The sequence below is a fragment of the Sinocyclocheilus rhinocerous genome, unplaced genomic scaffold (genome assembly GCF_001515625.1).
Source record: "Sinocyclocheilus rhinocerous isolate Xijiao unplaced genomic scaffold, SAMN03320098_v1.1 scaffold2810, whole genome shotgun sequence".
Classification (NCBI taxonomy): domain Eukaryota; kingdom Metazoa; phylum Chordata; class Actinopteri; order Cypriniformes; family Cyprinidae; genus Sinocyclocheilus; species Sinocyclocheilus rhinocerous.
The window spans coordinates 394,283-410,429 of NW_015626406.1; the positions used below are offsets into that span (position 1 = coordinate 394,283).

The window sequence follows — 16,147 nt, forward strand, 5'->3', positions numbered from 1 at the left end:
ACACACACACACACACACACACACACATACATTTTTATTAGAAGTGTATATATGGTAACACTTCTCTTTAATGCTCCACCAACAGACATTTTACTAACTATAAGTAACATATATGTAATTACATATCAACCCAACTCTAACCCTAACCTAATAGTCTACCAATTCTCTAAAGAGGGTTATTTGACATGTAGTTGTAAATTAATGAGAGTTAGTTGACTTGGATTATAGGATTATCTGTGGATTATCAAAATAAAGTGTAATCATATATTACATTATAAATTAGTATGTATTTGTATGTGTGTGTGTGTGTGTGTGTGTGTGTGTGTGTAGAGAGATTTTCATCTTTTCATTCATTCTAGCTCTGCTAAAAATGACGCTATCCATAAACTCAACCGATCATTAGCGGTTACATGCATAAAAGTGGATATCTGCATCAACTACACTTTAATAGTGTCAACAAAGTGATTTTTTAGATGATTTAGACACATGTCAGAACCTTAACTTAATAGATAGATATAAAAAGGTAAACCGCTTGTGTGTGTGTGTGAGAGATAAAGTATAAATTTAATTGGTTAACAGGTTTCTTGAATAGAGCAGACCTACAATGTTTGTTTACCGAAAATTTACCATATAGCTCGGACAGAAATGCAATCACTTTTTTGGTAACTTTGAAGAATCTGGAAATGTCAATACTACTTTAATTCAAGACTTATCACCACTTCACTAAAAATGGTTCTATGGTTTTTGTAACGGTCTAATCTAATAATAATAAAAAAAGACTACATTATAGTACATTAAGAAATACATTAAGTATTAAAACTATTTAAGTAGTGGTAGAAAAAGAATTTAAATTTGGTCATCAAATGAAATGGCAACACTGATTAAACATTTGAACACTACATGTACCTATAAATAGAATTACAATGCTTAGCAAAAATGTCTGTCAAAAGAATGTAAATATAAGTACTGACGTGTCTACACACGTATAAAGATGCGAATCAGTTTTGCGAGGGAAAAACGATCCTGGTAAAAAAGTTCCTATAGTAAACCTTAACAACAACTTGACTGCAATAAAACACCTTAATTTCAATCTTAAGAAACCTAAGATAGCAGTCCCTATTTAGACTTTGTTGTGAGGCTTGACCAAGTTTCTGGTCTGCTGTGACTACTAATGACCAGTGTGTATAGTGTGGCATTATCATGGAAATGGGGGAAACTTTCCTCTGGCAATGGAGGCCAGCAGTTTAATGTTATGTTTCGGCACAGCAGTGGCCGTTCTGTTAACTTCCTGATCACAAAACATAACTTTATTATTAATCTTATTATTTTAAATTATGCATGGCAAAAAGAGAGAATGAAATATGCTCCTCAAATAATACATCAAATTAGAGAATAACATAAAATCCCTGAGACCCAATAGATAATATTTGGTTTGCTCCTCATTTATCTCCAAGTAACAGTAAATAACGGGCTTGTTTGCAATGTCTGCAAGTTGTTTACCTTCTCTTCTGTTTGAAGCTGAATAGCAAGACCAACAAGTCACAACTTTTTTTCCCTTTACTTTCCATTTGAGCGCCAATGTATTTAATATTTCACACAGCATGTCACAACTGGACTTTTAGTGTTGAGAAAAGTCTAGAAAGAATACAAGCAGTACCACTATGTGTGCATGTATGCATACTTTACATACACGTTAGATATGCTGACAAAATACATACATAATCTGAACACCATGTTTAATATATTTGATAAATACAGTGGGTCACACCCCATTCCTATGAAATAGCCTATTATAACTGATTTAATTTATTCACTATAAGAGAGAACGAAATGACCACACAAGCCTAATACAGTATATGTGGGTAAATGTAGCTCATTTCACCTGCTTTATGACTGCTGGGCGGCGATAAAACCATGTCAACACGGTTAGTGGACAGGACAGTATGTGGTGGAAAATTTAAGAACACGACTAAAGGAAACTTCAGGCCTCAGAAGCGCTGTACTTTCTGTTAGCTGCTCAGATAAAAGGTAAGACAAAATGAGGGCTTTGTGGCTAAGCTACTAGAGATAAAAGTAGAAACAAAGCGATCATATTGTCTGAGTGGAAAAATCTGTTGCATACAAGCCATGTTTGGTCAGTTTAGCACCCAAGTTAGAGAGTTTCTGCATATGCATCTCAACACACTAAAGCCACATTATCCACAGCCAAACAGAAACAGACTCAAGGAATGTGAATTATAAGATTTATTACTGACTAAAATGTTAATACACTAAAAAAAAAAATATTGCCGTTAAAACAGTTTTCTCTCAAAAATTAGTAGTAAATTTCACAAATAATTACTGAGAAAGATCAAGTAACATATTGAATTAAGCATTAAATGTTTAAGAAGAAAGACTGAAATCGTATTTTCTTGTAGAAAATACTCCAATAACCATATTTACAACATCAAAAAATACACATTGTATTACAATGAAAAGTTGAAACATCACTTACTACACCATTTTTAAAAACGATGCATATTACAACTGTACTGTTGTGTGCTTTTTTTAAATAAATGCAATATATTTATTTTCTCTGTATTTAGATTTAATATAAAGATTAAATCTGCAATCGGAGTTAATTATGTTAATTCAGATTGTACATTTATTGACAAGAGTATAGCAGATGAGAGGTGCTGATCTGTGCCGTGCTGCGTAGAGGATGCTGATGCTACCATGGCAACCTCTTTGATCAATTAGTAATGGAAAATTCTGTCAGCCCAACCACAGACACCCAGGACAGGATGCATCAAAGTACTACTTCCTGTTTCTAGAAGTTAGAGTGCATTGTGCTTATGCCAGTCTTTTGTTTCTTTTTGGGTGTATGTTTGTGCAACTTGTTCACACGATTTTATAACGCATCAAAAAACAATTATCATACGTGCACAAAACAAAAAAGCACCACAGCTCTTCTGTACACCTAGTATTTCTAACCACTTTATACAGACAAATGTGTTTTACTATGTAATATTTGCCTGTGTAATATTTGTGTAACACACACAAAATATGTTTTTTTTTTTTAATGTAAAAAATATTACATTTGCTTTCTTTTTCAGGAGAAATCTTACTAAGCTGTCACTGCTGTTCAGCCACATGTTGAATGAACTACAAACTTTGTTTCCTGGGGGACGATTTCAGGGTGATACTTATAGAATTACAAAGACAGAGGCCAAAGACTTCTGGAGGAAAGCCTTTGGACACAAGTATGACAAAAAATTATTTACTTTAATATGTATTGAAGATTCAAACCCTACGCATCCATTTTCAAAAAATAATTTACTTTAATATGTATTGAAGATTCAAACCCTACGCATCCATTTTTGGACAGTCAATCTCTCTCTATCTCTCTCTATCTCTCTCTCTCTCTCTCTCTCTATCTCTCTCTCAGATGTATAGTGCAGTGGAACATTTTTAAACAGCAGCTGAGGAGGGTTCATTACTTTGAAGAGGGAATGGAGGCCATGGCTTTGAAGTCCACAGTTGATCTCACTTGTAACGATCACATATCCATCTTTGAGTTTGATATTTTCACCAGGCTTTTTCAGGTATCCTAAGCTTGAGGAGAACTTTTGTTAAAAACAGCAGAAACATTCCATGACTTATTAGATATGTTTGATAAACTATAAAATAAATCTAGCATGAAAAGTAGATCATGTGAACATTTATATATTATAAATGTTAAAGTTTCAGGCCTTCTACTCTATTCATGGAAAGTGCCAGCAATAGAACATTACCTCCTGGTCCTTTCATTCCCTTCCTTACTTTTTATTTGAGTTTTTTTGCATTTGGTTCCTTTAGCCCTGGTCAACTTTGTTAAGAAACTGGAATCATTTAGCAGTAACTCACCCAGGATACATGGCGTTTCTCACCTACGACCAGGTCAGGGTCCGACTAGAGCACTACAGACATCGTCCTGGCAGGTAAGACAATGGCAGAGCCCAAATGAGCTAAATAAGTTAATAAACCCAAAACATTACAGATTGCTCATCTAGGTTTAACCTTAGAATTACAGTGGTTTAGGTCTGAACTCTTACTGGCTCTCTCCACAGCTACATCTTTCGTCTCAGTTGCACACAAATGGGTCAGTGGGCGATTGGTCATGTGACCAGTGATGGCAACATTGTGCAAACCATTCCCCGAAATACACCTCTTTACCAAGCACTCATACAAGGTTTCAAGGAGGGCTGGTGAGTTCACAATCTAATCGAAAAAAAAGCACGCTGAAATTTAATCTGACGTCATAATGTTAACATAATCTGGATGCTTACATCTACAGCTATTTATATCCTGATGGGCGTGATGTGAACCCTGACCTCACCAGCCTGTGCAGTCCGACTCACAAGGGTCGAGTCAAAGTCACAGAGGTAATATATACAATATATACCTCAATATAAAAAATATTGTCTTTTCTTCAAATAAAATAAATGTTAACTGATATAAAAACATTTTATTTCAGCTCATTTATTTTAATCTAATTTAATTTTGTTAATTAATTACTTGATGTATTAAAATAACTCAGACTAAAACAGAAATAAAAATGGCTAAAACCTATTTATACATATATATATATATAAACAAAAATTACTAAAATGCCAAAAACACAACAAAATACTAAAATTAAGTAAAATAAAAAAAATAAGAACGGATTCAAAATATTAATAAAAACTATAATAGTATTTCAATGATACTAAAATAACACTACAATGCTCAGATTTTTTTGGGGGGGATCATGTTACAAGAAAATGTAAATGATAATAATAATTACTGTTGTATTATACTACATTCAATTATTGCCTATATATTTTTCATTGTTCATGTACACATTACACTATCCTATATGTGTTCCTCTTTTTTGCATGTGTGTCTTAAAAGCTGATAAATTAGAGTTTGAAATATACTCTTTTTTGAGCATTTTTTTGTCTCTAATGCAAGATGCACTTTTTTCCTCTCTCTCCTTTATGTGTTGTATTTCTCTCTTCAGGAGCAGTATGAATTATACTGTGAGATTGGCAGCACATTTCAGCTCTGCAAAATCTGCACAGAACGAGACAAAGACACTCGCATTCAGCCCTGCGGGCATCTGCTGTGTCAGCCCTGCTTGACTGGCTGGCAGGTATATCATTTTCTTATTGTGCTCAGACCTCTACCTCCATTCACACTTGCATTCACACTCACAATCAATCATGGTCAAGTTACACCCAAAAACCCACATTCAAAACAGCTATACATGATTAGGCTACATGATTGTGTTTTCTGTTGTTGGTGCATAAACATCATAAATCGAACTCATTAGAATACAATTATTTTACTGGAAATAAATCACTAACATAAACTGATAATTAAATGCTTGCGTAAAGCAAAGTCATTCAGACAGCAGTTCCGCATGAAATATAGTGTTTGCCACAGTGTCATGCAACATGACCTGACATTTTGGCTCAAGCTTCCTGCCTGTGTTTGATCAAGCATATGTGTGCAGTGTGACTGATTTTCCACTTCTCTTAAGTCACACTTCATTGCATGCTAAGATAACATTTACCCTATAGAGAATGAGAGGACGTGATGCATTTCTGCAGCTCTACATCTTACAATGTAACACATTCAAAGACAAGTGCATCTCTCATAAGATGTCAAGAGATAAGCAAGTCTTTCTTGTGGTGTGATGTGCAGGAGAAGGATGCCCTTGGGAGCATTAAATAAGTATGTGAATTTGCGTGTTGAACGTTGTGTCACTCCCTCTGATGTGCAGAAGTCAGACGGGCACACGTGCCCCTACTGCCGCTGTGACATCAGAGGCACAGAATCCATCCTCATTGAGCCCTACCTGCCAGAGAGAGACAGGAGGGCAGGGGGGGAGGAGGAAGAGGAGGAAGAGGAGGAAGATGAAGATGAGGAGGAAGATCATGAGGATGTGGAGCTGGTGATGAAAAAACTGGCTTGTATGAAAAAGGTGAGAGTATGTAATAAGGGAATCAGGAATTCTTTGCTTGGCAATCTGAAATGCACTTTTTTTCCTATTTAATCTATTTAATTAGATTTTACTCTTATATGTTTACTTTTGTGTGTTTAGAGTTCTCAAATATTAATTTCCATTGCTTGTATTTTTATATAATCAACCACATTTACACAAAATGCCAAGACCTCTAGACCTCACACTGTCCTTTCAAACAAAATACATTTACATTAAACCAACAAACAGTTATCCAATTTATAAAATGATTCAGCAGTGTAATGGCTAGATTATAGGTGATTGCATAATCTGTTCAATATCAGCCAATATTAGAGATTTATACATTTGTTTATAGATATTTAATTGTGAATGCTCATTTCCAGTTTTAACATTTAGATTACCTTTGTTGCCATCTAAAGCTCACTTAAAGTCCATCTATAAAAACACAACAGTTAAAATCTCAAAATGAATATCCATTTTTCATACTGTTAATGTAAATGTTGTGATGCCTAAATTCACCTGTAGCAAAATGCTAAGATAACATTTTATTTTTTTATTCATGTATTCATTTAAACAAAGTTCTATTTTGTTTTATTCATTTAAACAGAATTTTACTATTGACCAATTGTTAGGACTGTATGATAAATTGTATTGTATTCATAATCGCAATTTGTGACTTTCTTGATTTATTAAGCATAATTGTCTGCAATATTGTCTGCTGTTTTTTTTAAAAACTGAAACTAGCTTTTTTTGTATTCTCTAGCTTTTTTGTATTGTCATCATACAGCAAGTTGCTTTGCTATGAAAAACGTCTGCTTATAATATGCAATAAATGTGAATGTAATTGTAGGTTTGAGTCTGTGCAATTCTTCGGTTCACTCTGACTTTAATGGTTGTTTAATTTCATTCCTCTCTCACTATTTCAGATATCACAGGAGGAGTATCAAGTTCCCCGTTCCAGTCTATTACTTCCTCCCCTTCCTCCCAAAAGACAGTCACTTTCCCCGTGTCCATCTCCCAAACCGCCCTCCAGATCCTTGAGCATAGGCACACAGGTCAGCCAGTCATGATTCGTCTGTCTGCCTGTCTATTTATCTGTGTTGTTTTTAAATCACGTTGTGGTTGGTAACCTAATTATGAAATGAATAATGTTACTTTTGTTAAGTGCATAGTCCACAGTAGTTAGTAAGTAAATTTAGTGTAACTGTAATCATGAGAATCAGTTATCATTCTCTCTCCGCAGAAAGTCAAACATGGTTCCTGGTCAGAAAACATGCTAAGACAAACTTCCTCAGATAGGTAAAAAATGTTCTGAGTAAGCATTATTTTTTACAACATAGTACACATGGGTAAGATTCTCCTTATGAGTATTTGGCAATAATGCATGAATACATTTGCATTAGAGCCTCTGCTAGGACACCTGTGTGATCTTGATGGTAACTGACGTCATGCATCCACTAAAAATAACCTTGACATTAAGTGGTTAAAATTCATTGCATAAATGGTTCAGAAAAGTTAGCTACCATGCTAGTTGCTTTCAGATGCCACTTTGTTTGATAGTTTTCATCTAATGCAGTTACATTTCTCACATTTTAAGAATGCCTTAAGTGTCCAAATACATTTTGGAGTTACTGTAGTTATAGTCAAATGTTTGATGCATTAATAAGTTATTAAATTAAAATAATAAGTTTGCAAAATAATGTCTGTTTCTGTTATCCTTTTACTGCGTCTTAATTGGATTCAGAAGTGAGGAACTTTTGGAAGACTTCCGTCCCTCCTCTTTGCCATATGTCAGAAACAGTGGGTATCATAATTCACTTTCATTCACCTCTTGTATGCTTATCATAACTGTGATATTTCTTTCAATAATTATCTTTAGAATACTTGTGACACGTTCTGTTGAACACTTGAGACAACCAAACATGACTTCTTCTGCTGTTGTACTGACATCTGGTGGCAGGATTTGAAATGACACATCTGATGAAACATAATTTCCTGTCTGTGAAGGTGGGGTGTCCTGGGAAGGGCCTTCAGAAAATGTAAAAAGGAAGAGGAAAGAGAAAAGAAGGGGCAATGAAGAAGAAGAGCACGGCAGAGGTGTGGCGGATTCAGCGTCTCCTTCAGGAAATCACATTCATGGAGAGATGGAAGGAAAAACTTCATCCTGACAAGGAAAATCACCTCAGACTTCAGACTGTAAAGTATACTGGCAAGACAAAGCAATCTTTTGATATCTGCAACACTGGACAACCAAAATGATTCAAAGGACTCAATAGTCACCAGATTCAGAACATACATGCATGTAGGAATATTAGCTCCAATGACCTTTTGCATTGACAGGAGAAAACAAGCATCTTACTGCTCACACCTTTTTAATACATTTTAAATTCTACCTCACGCCTACTAAATTTTTAGAGAACAAGCACTGTGTTTTGACAGACCACAATGAATAAAAAATGTTTAAATAAAACAAACAGCTTTTTTCTTTTATATCACAAGATATAGGTTGTTTAACTTTTTCTAAATAAGATGAAAGTGTGAACGTGTGGAAATATTTTCAGTTCACACCAAAACCCCAAAGTTTCACACTACAGTACATAACAGCAACATAGTTTGCCAATTCAGTTTCATATTTAGTAAAATAATGTAAACAAACATTTATTGATATTTATTCTTTTTACTGCCTAGAAAGTCTTTCACTTTCAGAGATCTGTCCAATAAAGCAATGTTTTTCCAAGGCTGGCTGTAAATGAGAATTATAACCAGGGGTGCACATAAGTGGTCCGCAGGTCCGCATGCGCGACCAAAATAAAAAATGCACTGTGTAAATAAGTTCAGACCGCGCATTTGCGTACCGACATGGTTGACAGCTTGTTAATGCACAATTACCATTTTAGATGGACAAATTGAACGCATAAATCTACCCGCTGCTGTTTTCAAAGCACAATGCAAAACTGTGACTTCATTCACTGACGCTATTCAATCAGCAGCGCTAAACCCGGAAGCGCATTTACTTACTTGCCGGCAAGCCGCCCAAATAAAAGCTCTCTAATTTTAAAGGGGTCCTATTATGCTTTTTCACTTTTTCAACGTTAGTTAGTCTGTAATGTTGCTGTTTGAGCATAAAAAATATCTACAAAGTTACAAAGTTCAAAGTCCACTTCAAAAGGAGATATTTTATTTAACAGAAATCACTTTTCAAAAACTACAACGAACTACTCGTTTGGACTACAACGCATATTTTCAAATACCGACGAATGGAACGAGACCTGCTTGAGCTGCACTAGAGAAGGCAACGGGTGTTATATCACTATGTCGGAGACATGCTAGCTTTCCCAAGGAAGACGAACTTAAAGTGGTTACAATCATCCGGGTTTAAATCGCTCAAATTGATTTGATTTTGATGCAATATTTACACTGATGCTCGCAGGCGGCTGTGGTAAGGGGCATGACATTGACATTTCCCAACCATGCGCCCGAGTGCTGCCAATCACAACACACACTGGCCCAGCTAACCAATCACAGCACATTTCGTATTTCAGAAGGCGGGCCTTCATTTGATACAGGAACTATTCGAGCCGTTCATGCCAGACTGGGGAGAGAGGTGTTGTAATAAGGTAAAATATGTGAAAATTAATGTGTTTTTCGAACAACCTAGTATGAGAGCCTGTTCTAGTACACCCCCAAAACAAAATCAAGACTTTGTAAAAGAGCATTATAGGACCCCTTTAAGTTTGAAAATGATGAAAATTCGTATTTTAAAAAAGAAGTAGGCTAAATATTATCATTTTATTTTTAAGTTTACTATAAATTAATCGCATTTGTATTTAATACTCCCTTTTTATTTTAAAATATAATATAGTATTATCACACTTTGTTTTATTGTAGCCTAACATAACAAGTTTGGGGAGAGGACAAATATTCCAAAACTTTCTGAAAATATAATATAAATATTATAAATACAAAAAAAAAAAATACAAAATACCTTGGATATTATACAATTTGCATGCATCCATTTTTTTTTGGACGTTTCCAACTCTTACTTTGTACCAGTTCTGTAGACTGGCCCATACACGTCTTCAAATTAGCTTTCAGAACGTCATTCCCTCCTCCCTCCTGCTGTTACTTTATATGAAATCGCAGGTGTTTACGTTTGTTATTTGGCGTGAAGAAACGGGGTCGTGTTCGTAAGGTTGGCAGTTTTTAAAAGCAATCTGTAAACAAAGCCTGATTATGACAGTGCTTTAATTTTGTTAATGTGTTTTGCGCACATCGCATAGGTTACTTTCGATTTCCTTGGATTTCGTGGAAATAGAAACCAACATAAACGGCAGCGCCATGGACAATGGGTGAGTGGATTTATTTGTCTACCTTCGTCAGCTTTTAAATATTTATGTATGCGATGGTTTTTTCTTACGTTTCACTTATAAGACCGTCTAGTTGACAAGTGCACAGTTCCTATCAAAATTCAGTAAAGTTGCGCTCATTTCAAGATAATTAACTTGGGCCGTTTACAAATGAACGCGTTTTGTGCTTAAACGTCTTATAACTTGACACGACGTCTTAAAAAGTGTTCAAATGTGGGATGATGGAATAATGTTCTTTAAAAATGTTACAGCATAAAGTATTGACAGAATGTTATATTTTTCTATAGATTGTACATGCCAGCAAAAATACAAGAGGATCATTTCAACAAAATCAAGGATGTGTTTGCCTCTGAAAGCCCTGAAGAAATTCCCCACCGGCTTATGTCTCTTTTGAAGGCTTTTGACCATTTTAAGATAGATATCGCTGTGACTGGAGAGTCTGGTGCAGGAAAGTCTTCTCTTATCAATGCAATCCTCGGATTGAATCCTGATGACACAGGGGCTGCTCCAACTGGAGCTGTGGAAACCACACAGCAAGCAACCATGTATCAGCATCCAAATCTCCCACACATCAGACTGTGGGATCTTCCAGGGATGGGCACCCCTTCCTTTGCATCCAAGAGTTATGTAAAGACAATGAACTTTGACCTATATGACATGTTCATGGTTGTGATATCAGAGAGAGTCAGAGAAAACAACATGCTGTTGATTGATGAAATTGAGCAACGAAAGAAGCCATTTTATTTCATTAGAACAAAAATTGATAATGATGTGCGTAGAAAGAAAAGCAAATTCTCTCAAATACGTGCATTGGATCAAATGAGACAAGACTGTGAGAAATATCTGAAGGAGAAGAAACTGGACCCCCATGTGTTCCTAGTGTCATCCCATGACACAGAAAAGTATGAGATGCAGAAGCTCATGGACACTTTTAAGGTTGAGGTTTCTCAACTTAAAGCAGAGGTGTTTTCAGATTTTCTGGACAAGATGTTACATGGAGGATGGATAAAGGCAAGGTGAGTAGATATACTGTAATTACATGGTTGTAAATGGTACTGTGACTATGTTGGTTTCATACGGTGCTTAAAAACTTTTATACAATTTTTAGGAAAACATTAAATGATGTGAAAGTTTGAAGTAGGATAGTATAGTATTTTCCTGTAAAATGTAGTCCTATAATATACAAAAAAAAAAGTAACTATTTTGATATTTTATTGACTTACTGACCTTGACATATTGTCACAAGGGTCTGCTGGGGTCCTCCCTATAATATAATTTCCTGTTCTGTTTCAGCATGGTTGGACCATATCATTTTGATTTGGCAGATAAAAGTTTTTCAAATACTTTTACACATTTTATCACCCTAACATTTTTTATGTAATACCCCAAATCAAAAATCACAATTAATTTTAATTCAGAAATTAAGAACATTGTCATCATAGATGAGTTCATTGCATGTATGACTGATATACTGAATGTATTTCTGAATAAAATAGTAATAATAAAGAGGGCAAACAATGAATATTTCAAATATCATTCATACTAACATTAATGTAATTTTATTTTTGTATTACTTTAGGTATGCTACGAATCACATCCAACAGACTGGGAAACTTGAAACAGAGGACATCACAGCATTGCAGGTTATGTATAAGCGCACAGGCTTTGGAGCTGTGAAAGTCAGTGCTGTTCTGGAGGCTTTGAGTCACTTTCAGCTAGATGTGGCCGTTTTGGGCGAGACAGGCTCTGGAGCGTCCACTTTGGTAAATGCCTTAATTGGGCTGAAGAATGAAGAGTGTGGTGCGGCTTCAGCATCCATCAGCAACCCAGCAATGAGTCTGAGATACCCAGATGTCCGGTTCTGGGACATATCCGGCATAGAGGCAGTCATGGATTACTCGATGTATGAAATGAAAGCTGTGACTGGAGAGTCTGGTGCAGGAAAGTCTTCTCTTATCAATGCAATCCTCGGATTGAATCCTGATGACACAGGGGCTGCTCCAACTGGAGCTGTGGAAACCACACAGCAAGCAACCATGTATCAGCATCCAAATCTCCCACACATCAGACTGTGGGATCTTCCAGGGATGGGCACCCCTTCCTTTGCATCCAAGAGTTATGTAAAGACAATGAACTTTGACCTATATGACATGTTCATGGTTGTGATATCAGAGAGAGTCAGAGAAAACAACATGCTGTTGATTGATGAAATTGAGCAACGAAAGAAGCCATTTTATTTCATTAGAACAAAAATTGATAATGATGTGCGTAGAAAGAAAAGCAAATTCTCTCAAATACGTGCATTGGATCAAATGAGACAAGACTGTGAGAAATATCTGAAGGAGAAGAAACTGGACCCCCATGTGTTCCTAGTGTCATCCCATGACACAGAAAAGTATGAGATGCAGAAGCTCATGGACACTTTTAAGGTTGAGGTTTCTCAACTTAAAGCAGAGGTGTTTTCAGATTTTCTGGACAAGATGTTACATGGAGGATGGATAAAGGCAAGGTGAGTAGATATACTGTAATTACATGGTTGTAAATGGTACTGTGACTATGTTGGTTTCATACGGTGCTTAAAAACTTTTATACAATTTTTAGGAAAACATTAAATGATGTGAAAGTTTGAAGTAGGATAGTATAGTATTTTCCTGTAAAATGTAGTCCTATAATATACAAAAAAAAAAGTAACTATTTTGATATTTTATTGACTTACTGACCTTGACATATTGTCACAAGGGTCTGCTGGGGTCCTCCCTATAATATAATTTCCTGTTCTGTTTCAGCATGGTTGGACCATATCATTTTGATTTGGCAGATAAAAGTTTTTCAAATACTTTTACACATTTTATCACCCTAACATTTTTTATGTAATACCCCAAATCAAAAATCACAATTAATTTTAATTCAGAAATTAAGAACATTGTCATCATAGATGAGTTCATTGCATGTATGACTGATATACTGAATGTATTTCTGAATAAAATAGTAATAATAAAGAGGGCAAACAATGAATATTTCAAATATCATTCATACTAACATTAATGTAATTTTATTTTTGTATTACTTTAGGTATGCTACGAATCACATCCAACAGACTGGGAAACTTGAAACAGAGGACATCACAGCATTGCAGGTTATGTATAAGCGCACAGGCTTTGGAGCTGTGAAAGTCAGTGCTGTTCTGGAGGCTTTGAGTCACTTTCAGCTAGATGTGGCCGTTTTGGGCGAGACAGGCTCTGGAGCGTCCACTTTGGTAAATGCCTTAATTGGGCTGAAGAATGAAGAGTGTGGTGCGGCTTCAGCATCCATCAGCAACCCAGCAATGAGTCTGAGATACCCAGATGTCCGGTTCTGGGACATATCCGGCATAGAGGCAGTCATGGATTACTCGATGTATGAAATGAAACAACACCTGAATTGTTATGACTTCTATATCATCATTGTATCAGACTGGCAGAAAGCACGGCATTTAAAACTAGCCAAAGAGGTTGAAAAATTAAGGAAGCATTACCTCTTGGTCCAGACCAAAATTGACTGTCATCTACAGACTCAAAGTGACTTGTGCTGTGATGAGACTGAGATACTTGATGGGCTTCGGGCACAATATACCCAGGAGCTTCAGACGGCAAAACTGTCTGAACAGCAGATGTTTCTCATCAACAGTCTTGACAGATGTGCATTTGACTTTGTAGGTTTGGAAAGTGCACTCTCCAGTGACCTCAACACTGTCAGGACAAGTGCTTTTGCATATTATATAGCAAGAACAGTAAAGAAACGTATATATAAAAAAACATAGAAATGTAAGTTATGATACAGCATTAAACTGTTTTAAAATGACTTGATTTCTGTTTAATTTACCATGAATTATTCAAGCTTATTATAGTATAACTGCTGTTTTCAACTGGTGTGCAATATAATATATTAATAGAATTAACAAATCTTTAATTGTTTAATATGCTGTATAATTCTGTATTTTTCTTTCTGTGACAGATCTCTTTGAAATATATGAAGAAAATGCTAGAGAGGCACCACGTTTTGCTAAGATTGCTTTGTCCTAATTATTGCAAAAGAATAGAAGATACACAGTTGGGAAACAGACAATTATTTGTAGAATTTGGTCTGCAGTAAAAATATGTGAACTGTTGATCTCAATATACTGTTGTAATATATGTTTGTATTAATTGTAATAACTGCAGTTTTCTAAGTTAGGACTATTTCTTGTTTATTAAAATGTTTATGAAAAATACACCATGCTTCCACTCTTGTTGTGCAAACCATAAAAATTTGTAATGGACTGTAGGTAAGTTGTTCTATAACATAATATTTAGATATTTTAGTGGACCTGAAAATCATAGAAATAATTTCAGTGAAACTATGTTAATTTGTTAGTAGTTTGCTCTTTATGTGTACTTTCCAGGTCAACGCCTATATGTGTCTTGTTGTTATGGGTAACAACACACACACACACACACACACACACACACAAAAATCAGTAATAAGAACTGGACTAATCTATTACTTTCACACCCAACTAAGCAGCTTAGTCACACCTTACAAAATTACCGTATAAAACCCTTCATAAAGTGCAAATGCTTCATAAAGCTGATAAAAGGTCCAAAAATAAACCTGTAAAGAAAAGGTTGGGCTTTTTTCTTTCCTCATGTATTCACACACCCATCTGCTTTCTTCATTCATCTGGAATAGGAAGTTTGGACTTCCTATTCCAGGCAGGTCCCAGATTTTCACATTTGGCACTGCAGCATGCTCATACATGGTGGGCTCCATTGTAGTTTCTGTGACTCCAGTAGGTGCTGCTCCATCATCTTCATCATTTAGACCTCTAAGTGCATTTATAAAGGAGGATTTCCCAGATCCTGTCTTTCCGGTCACAGCAATGTTAAGTGAGACATTCATTAACTGGTCAAATGTTTCTTTAGCTTTTGCTGTGGCCTTTTCCAGGGTGGACTCGCCTGATGCTTTTACTGCCTCAACAACAGCAGGGTCTTGACTTTCCATGTTTTAAACTGTAAAAGTTATAGATGTATATAGAAGTATGTGTACTTCAACATTAATTTATTCTTGAAGCCTGATAGCTAATCATTTCTGTTACTACAATAATCATCATATTCTTCAGTAGTGTGAATGATGGTGTCTGCTGATGGCGTTTGCTGTCCCTAAGGTGTCAGGAACTGCAATAGTTCTGGTTGATAGTGTTTTTTAAAGTGTATCAAATAACATTTTAGTAATAAAACTATTTTTTTTACATAATAAAAATAATGGAACAGATATAGCATATTATAGTTAGTTACTGACCTTTTGTGTGGAGAGCTTTTAACGTTGTATTGCCCCGTGTTGTATTTCTCTGTCAGGGTAAAAATTAACCAATATTCATAAAACAAACATATGTAAACAGATAACATGCATAATGAAATATATAAAAAATGTATATATAAAATGTTGATTAATAAATGCATATATTTAGTTTTATTAACAAAATAACAAAATAATAATACTGAAATGTATTAAAATATGGTTAAAATATATATGGGTTAAGTTGGCTACAGTTTGACAATACAGCTACACTACATGAAAAAGATGACGAATCATACAATAATAATCATAAATGCTTAAATATGACTAATATAACTAATATATAACTGTATTTTTTACGCAAATCCACGATGCGGAAATCAAAGCTATTGTGAACAGAGCAAATACTCCAATAATCTTTATTAGCCAACAACTTGGAAAAATATTTTTACAGTGTTTTATTTTCATACAATAGCCTACA

The 16,147-nt window shown here is 35.3% G+C and overlaps 2 protein-coding genes across 3 annotated transcripts in view; both read left to right on the forward strand.

Moving 5' to 3' along the window:
• Window positions 1–8,426, forward strand: part of LOC107714982 (E3 ubiquitin-protein ligase CBL-like) — a 12,097-nt gene extending 3,671 nt beyond the window's left edge. For both annotated transcript variants that reach the window (XM_016520995.1, XM_016520989.1), the window contains 11 exons: window positions 3,096–3,242; window positions 3,428–3,584; window positions 3,838–3,959; window positions 4,089–4,226; window positions 4,316–4,403; window positions 5,021–5,152; window positions 5,786–5,986; window positions 6,913–7,041; window positions 7,230–7,285; window positions 7,731–7,786; window positions 7,994–8,426. In XM_016520995.1, the coding sequence (XP_016376481.1) occupies window positions 3,096–3,242; window positions 3,428–3,584; window positions 3,838–3,959; window positions 4,089–4,226; window positions 4,316–4,403; window positions 5,021–5,152; window positions 5,786–5,986; window positions 6,913–7,041; window positions 7,230–7,285; window positions 7,731–7,786; window positions 7,994–8,154 (1,387 nt within the window). In that variant the 3' untranslated portion in view covers window positions 8,155–8,426. The remainder of the gene's footprint in view (window positions 1–3,095; window positions 3,243–3,427; window positions 3,585–3,837; window positions 3,960–4,088; window positions 4,227–4,315; window positions 4,404–5,020; window positions 5,153–5,785; window positions 5,987–6,912; window positions 7,042–7,229; window positions 7,286–7,730; window positions 7,787–7,993) is intronic.
• Window positions 8,427–10,095: 1,669 nt separating this feature from the next.
• LOC107715001 (uncharacterized) lies at window positions 10,096–14,562 on the forward strand. Its single transcript, XM_016521022.1, has 6 exons — window positions 10,096–10,178; window positions 10,267–10,335; window positions 10,641–11,369; window positions 11,933–12,862; window positions 13,426–14,156; window positions 14,347–14,562. The coding sequence occupies exons 2-5, from the start codon at window positions 10,325–10,327 to the stop codon at window positions 14,150–14,152; spliced, it is 2,397 nt and encodes a 798-aa protein (XP_016376508.1). The 5' UTR covers window positions 10,096–10,178; window positions 10,267–10,324; the 3' UTR covers window positions 14,153–14,156; window positions 14,347–14,562.
• The last annotated feature ends 1,585 nt before the right edge of the window (window positions 14,563–16,147 follow it).

Bases quoted from the DNA above. Each gene is read 5' to 3' on its own strand.
- LOC107715001 (XM_016521022.1), top strand. The intron at 11,370-11,932 runs GTGAGTAGATAT...GTATTACTTTAG, and splicing joins GGAGGATGGATAAAGGCAAG to GTATGCTACGAATCACATCC. The intron at 12,863-13,425 runs GTGAGTAGATAT...GTATTACTTTAG, and splicing joins GGAGGATGGATAAAGGCAAG to GTATGCTACGAATCACATCC.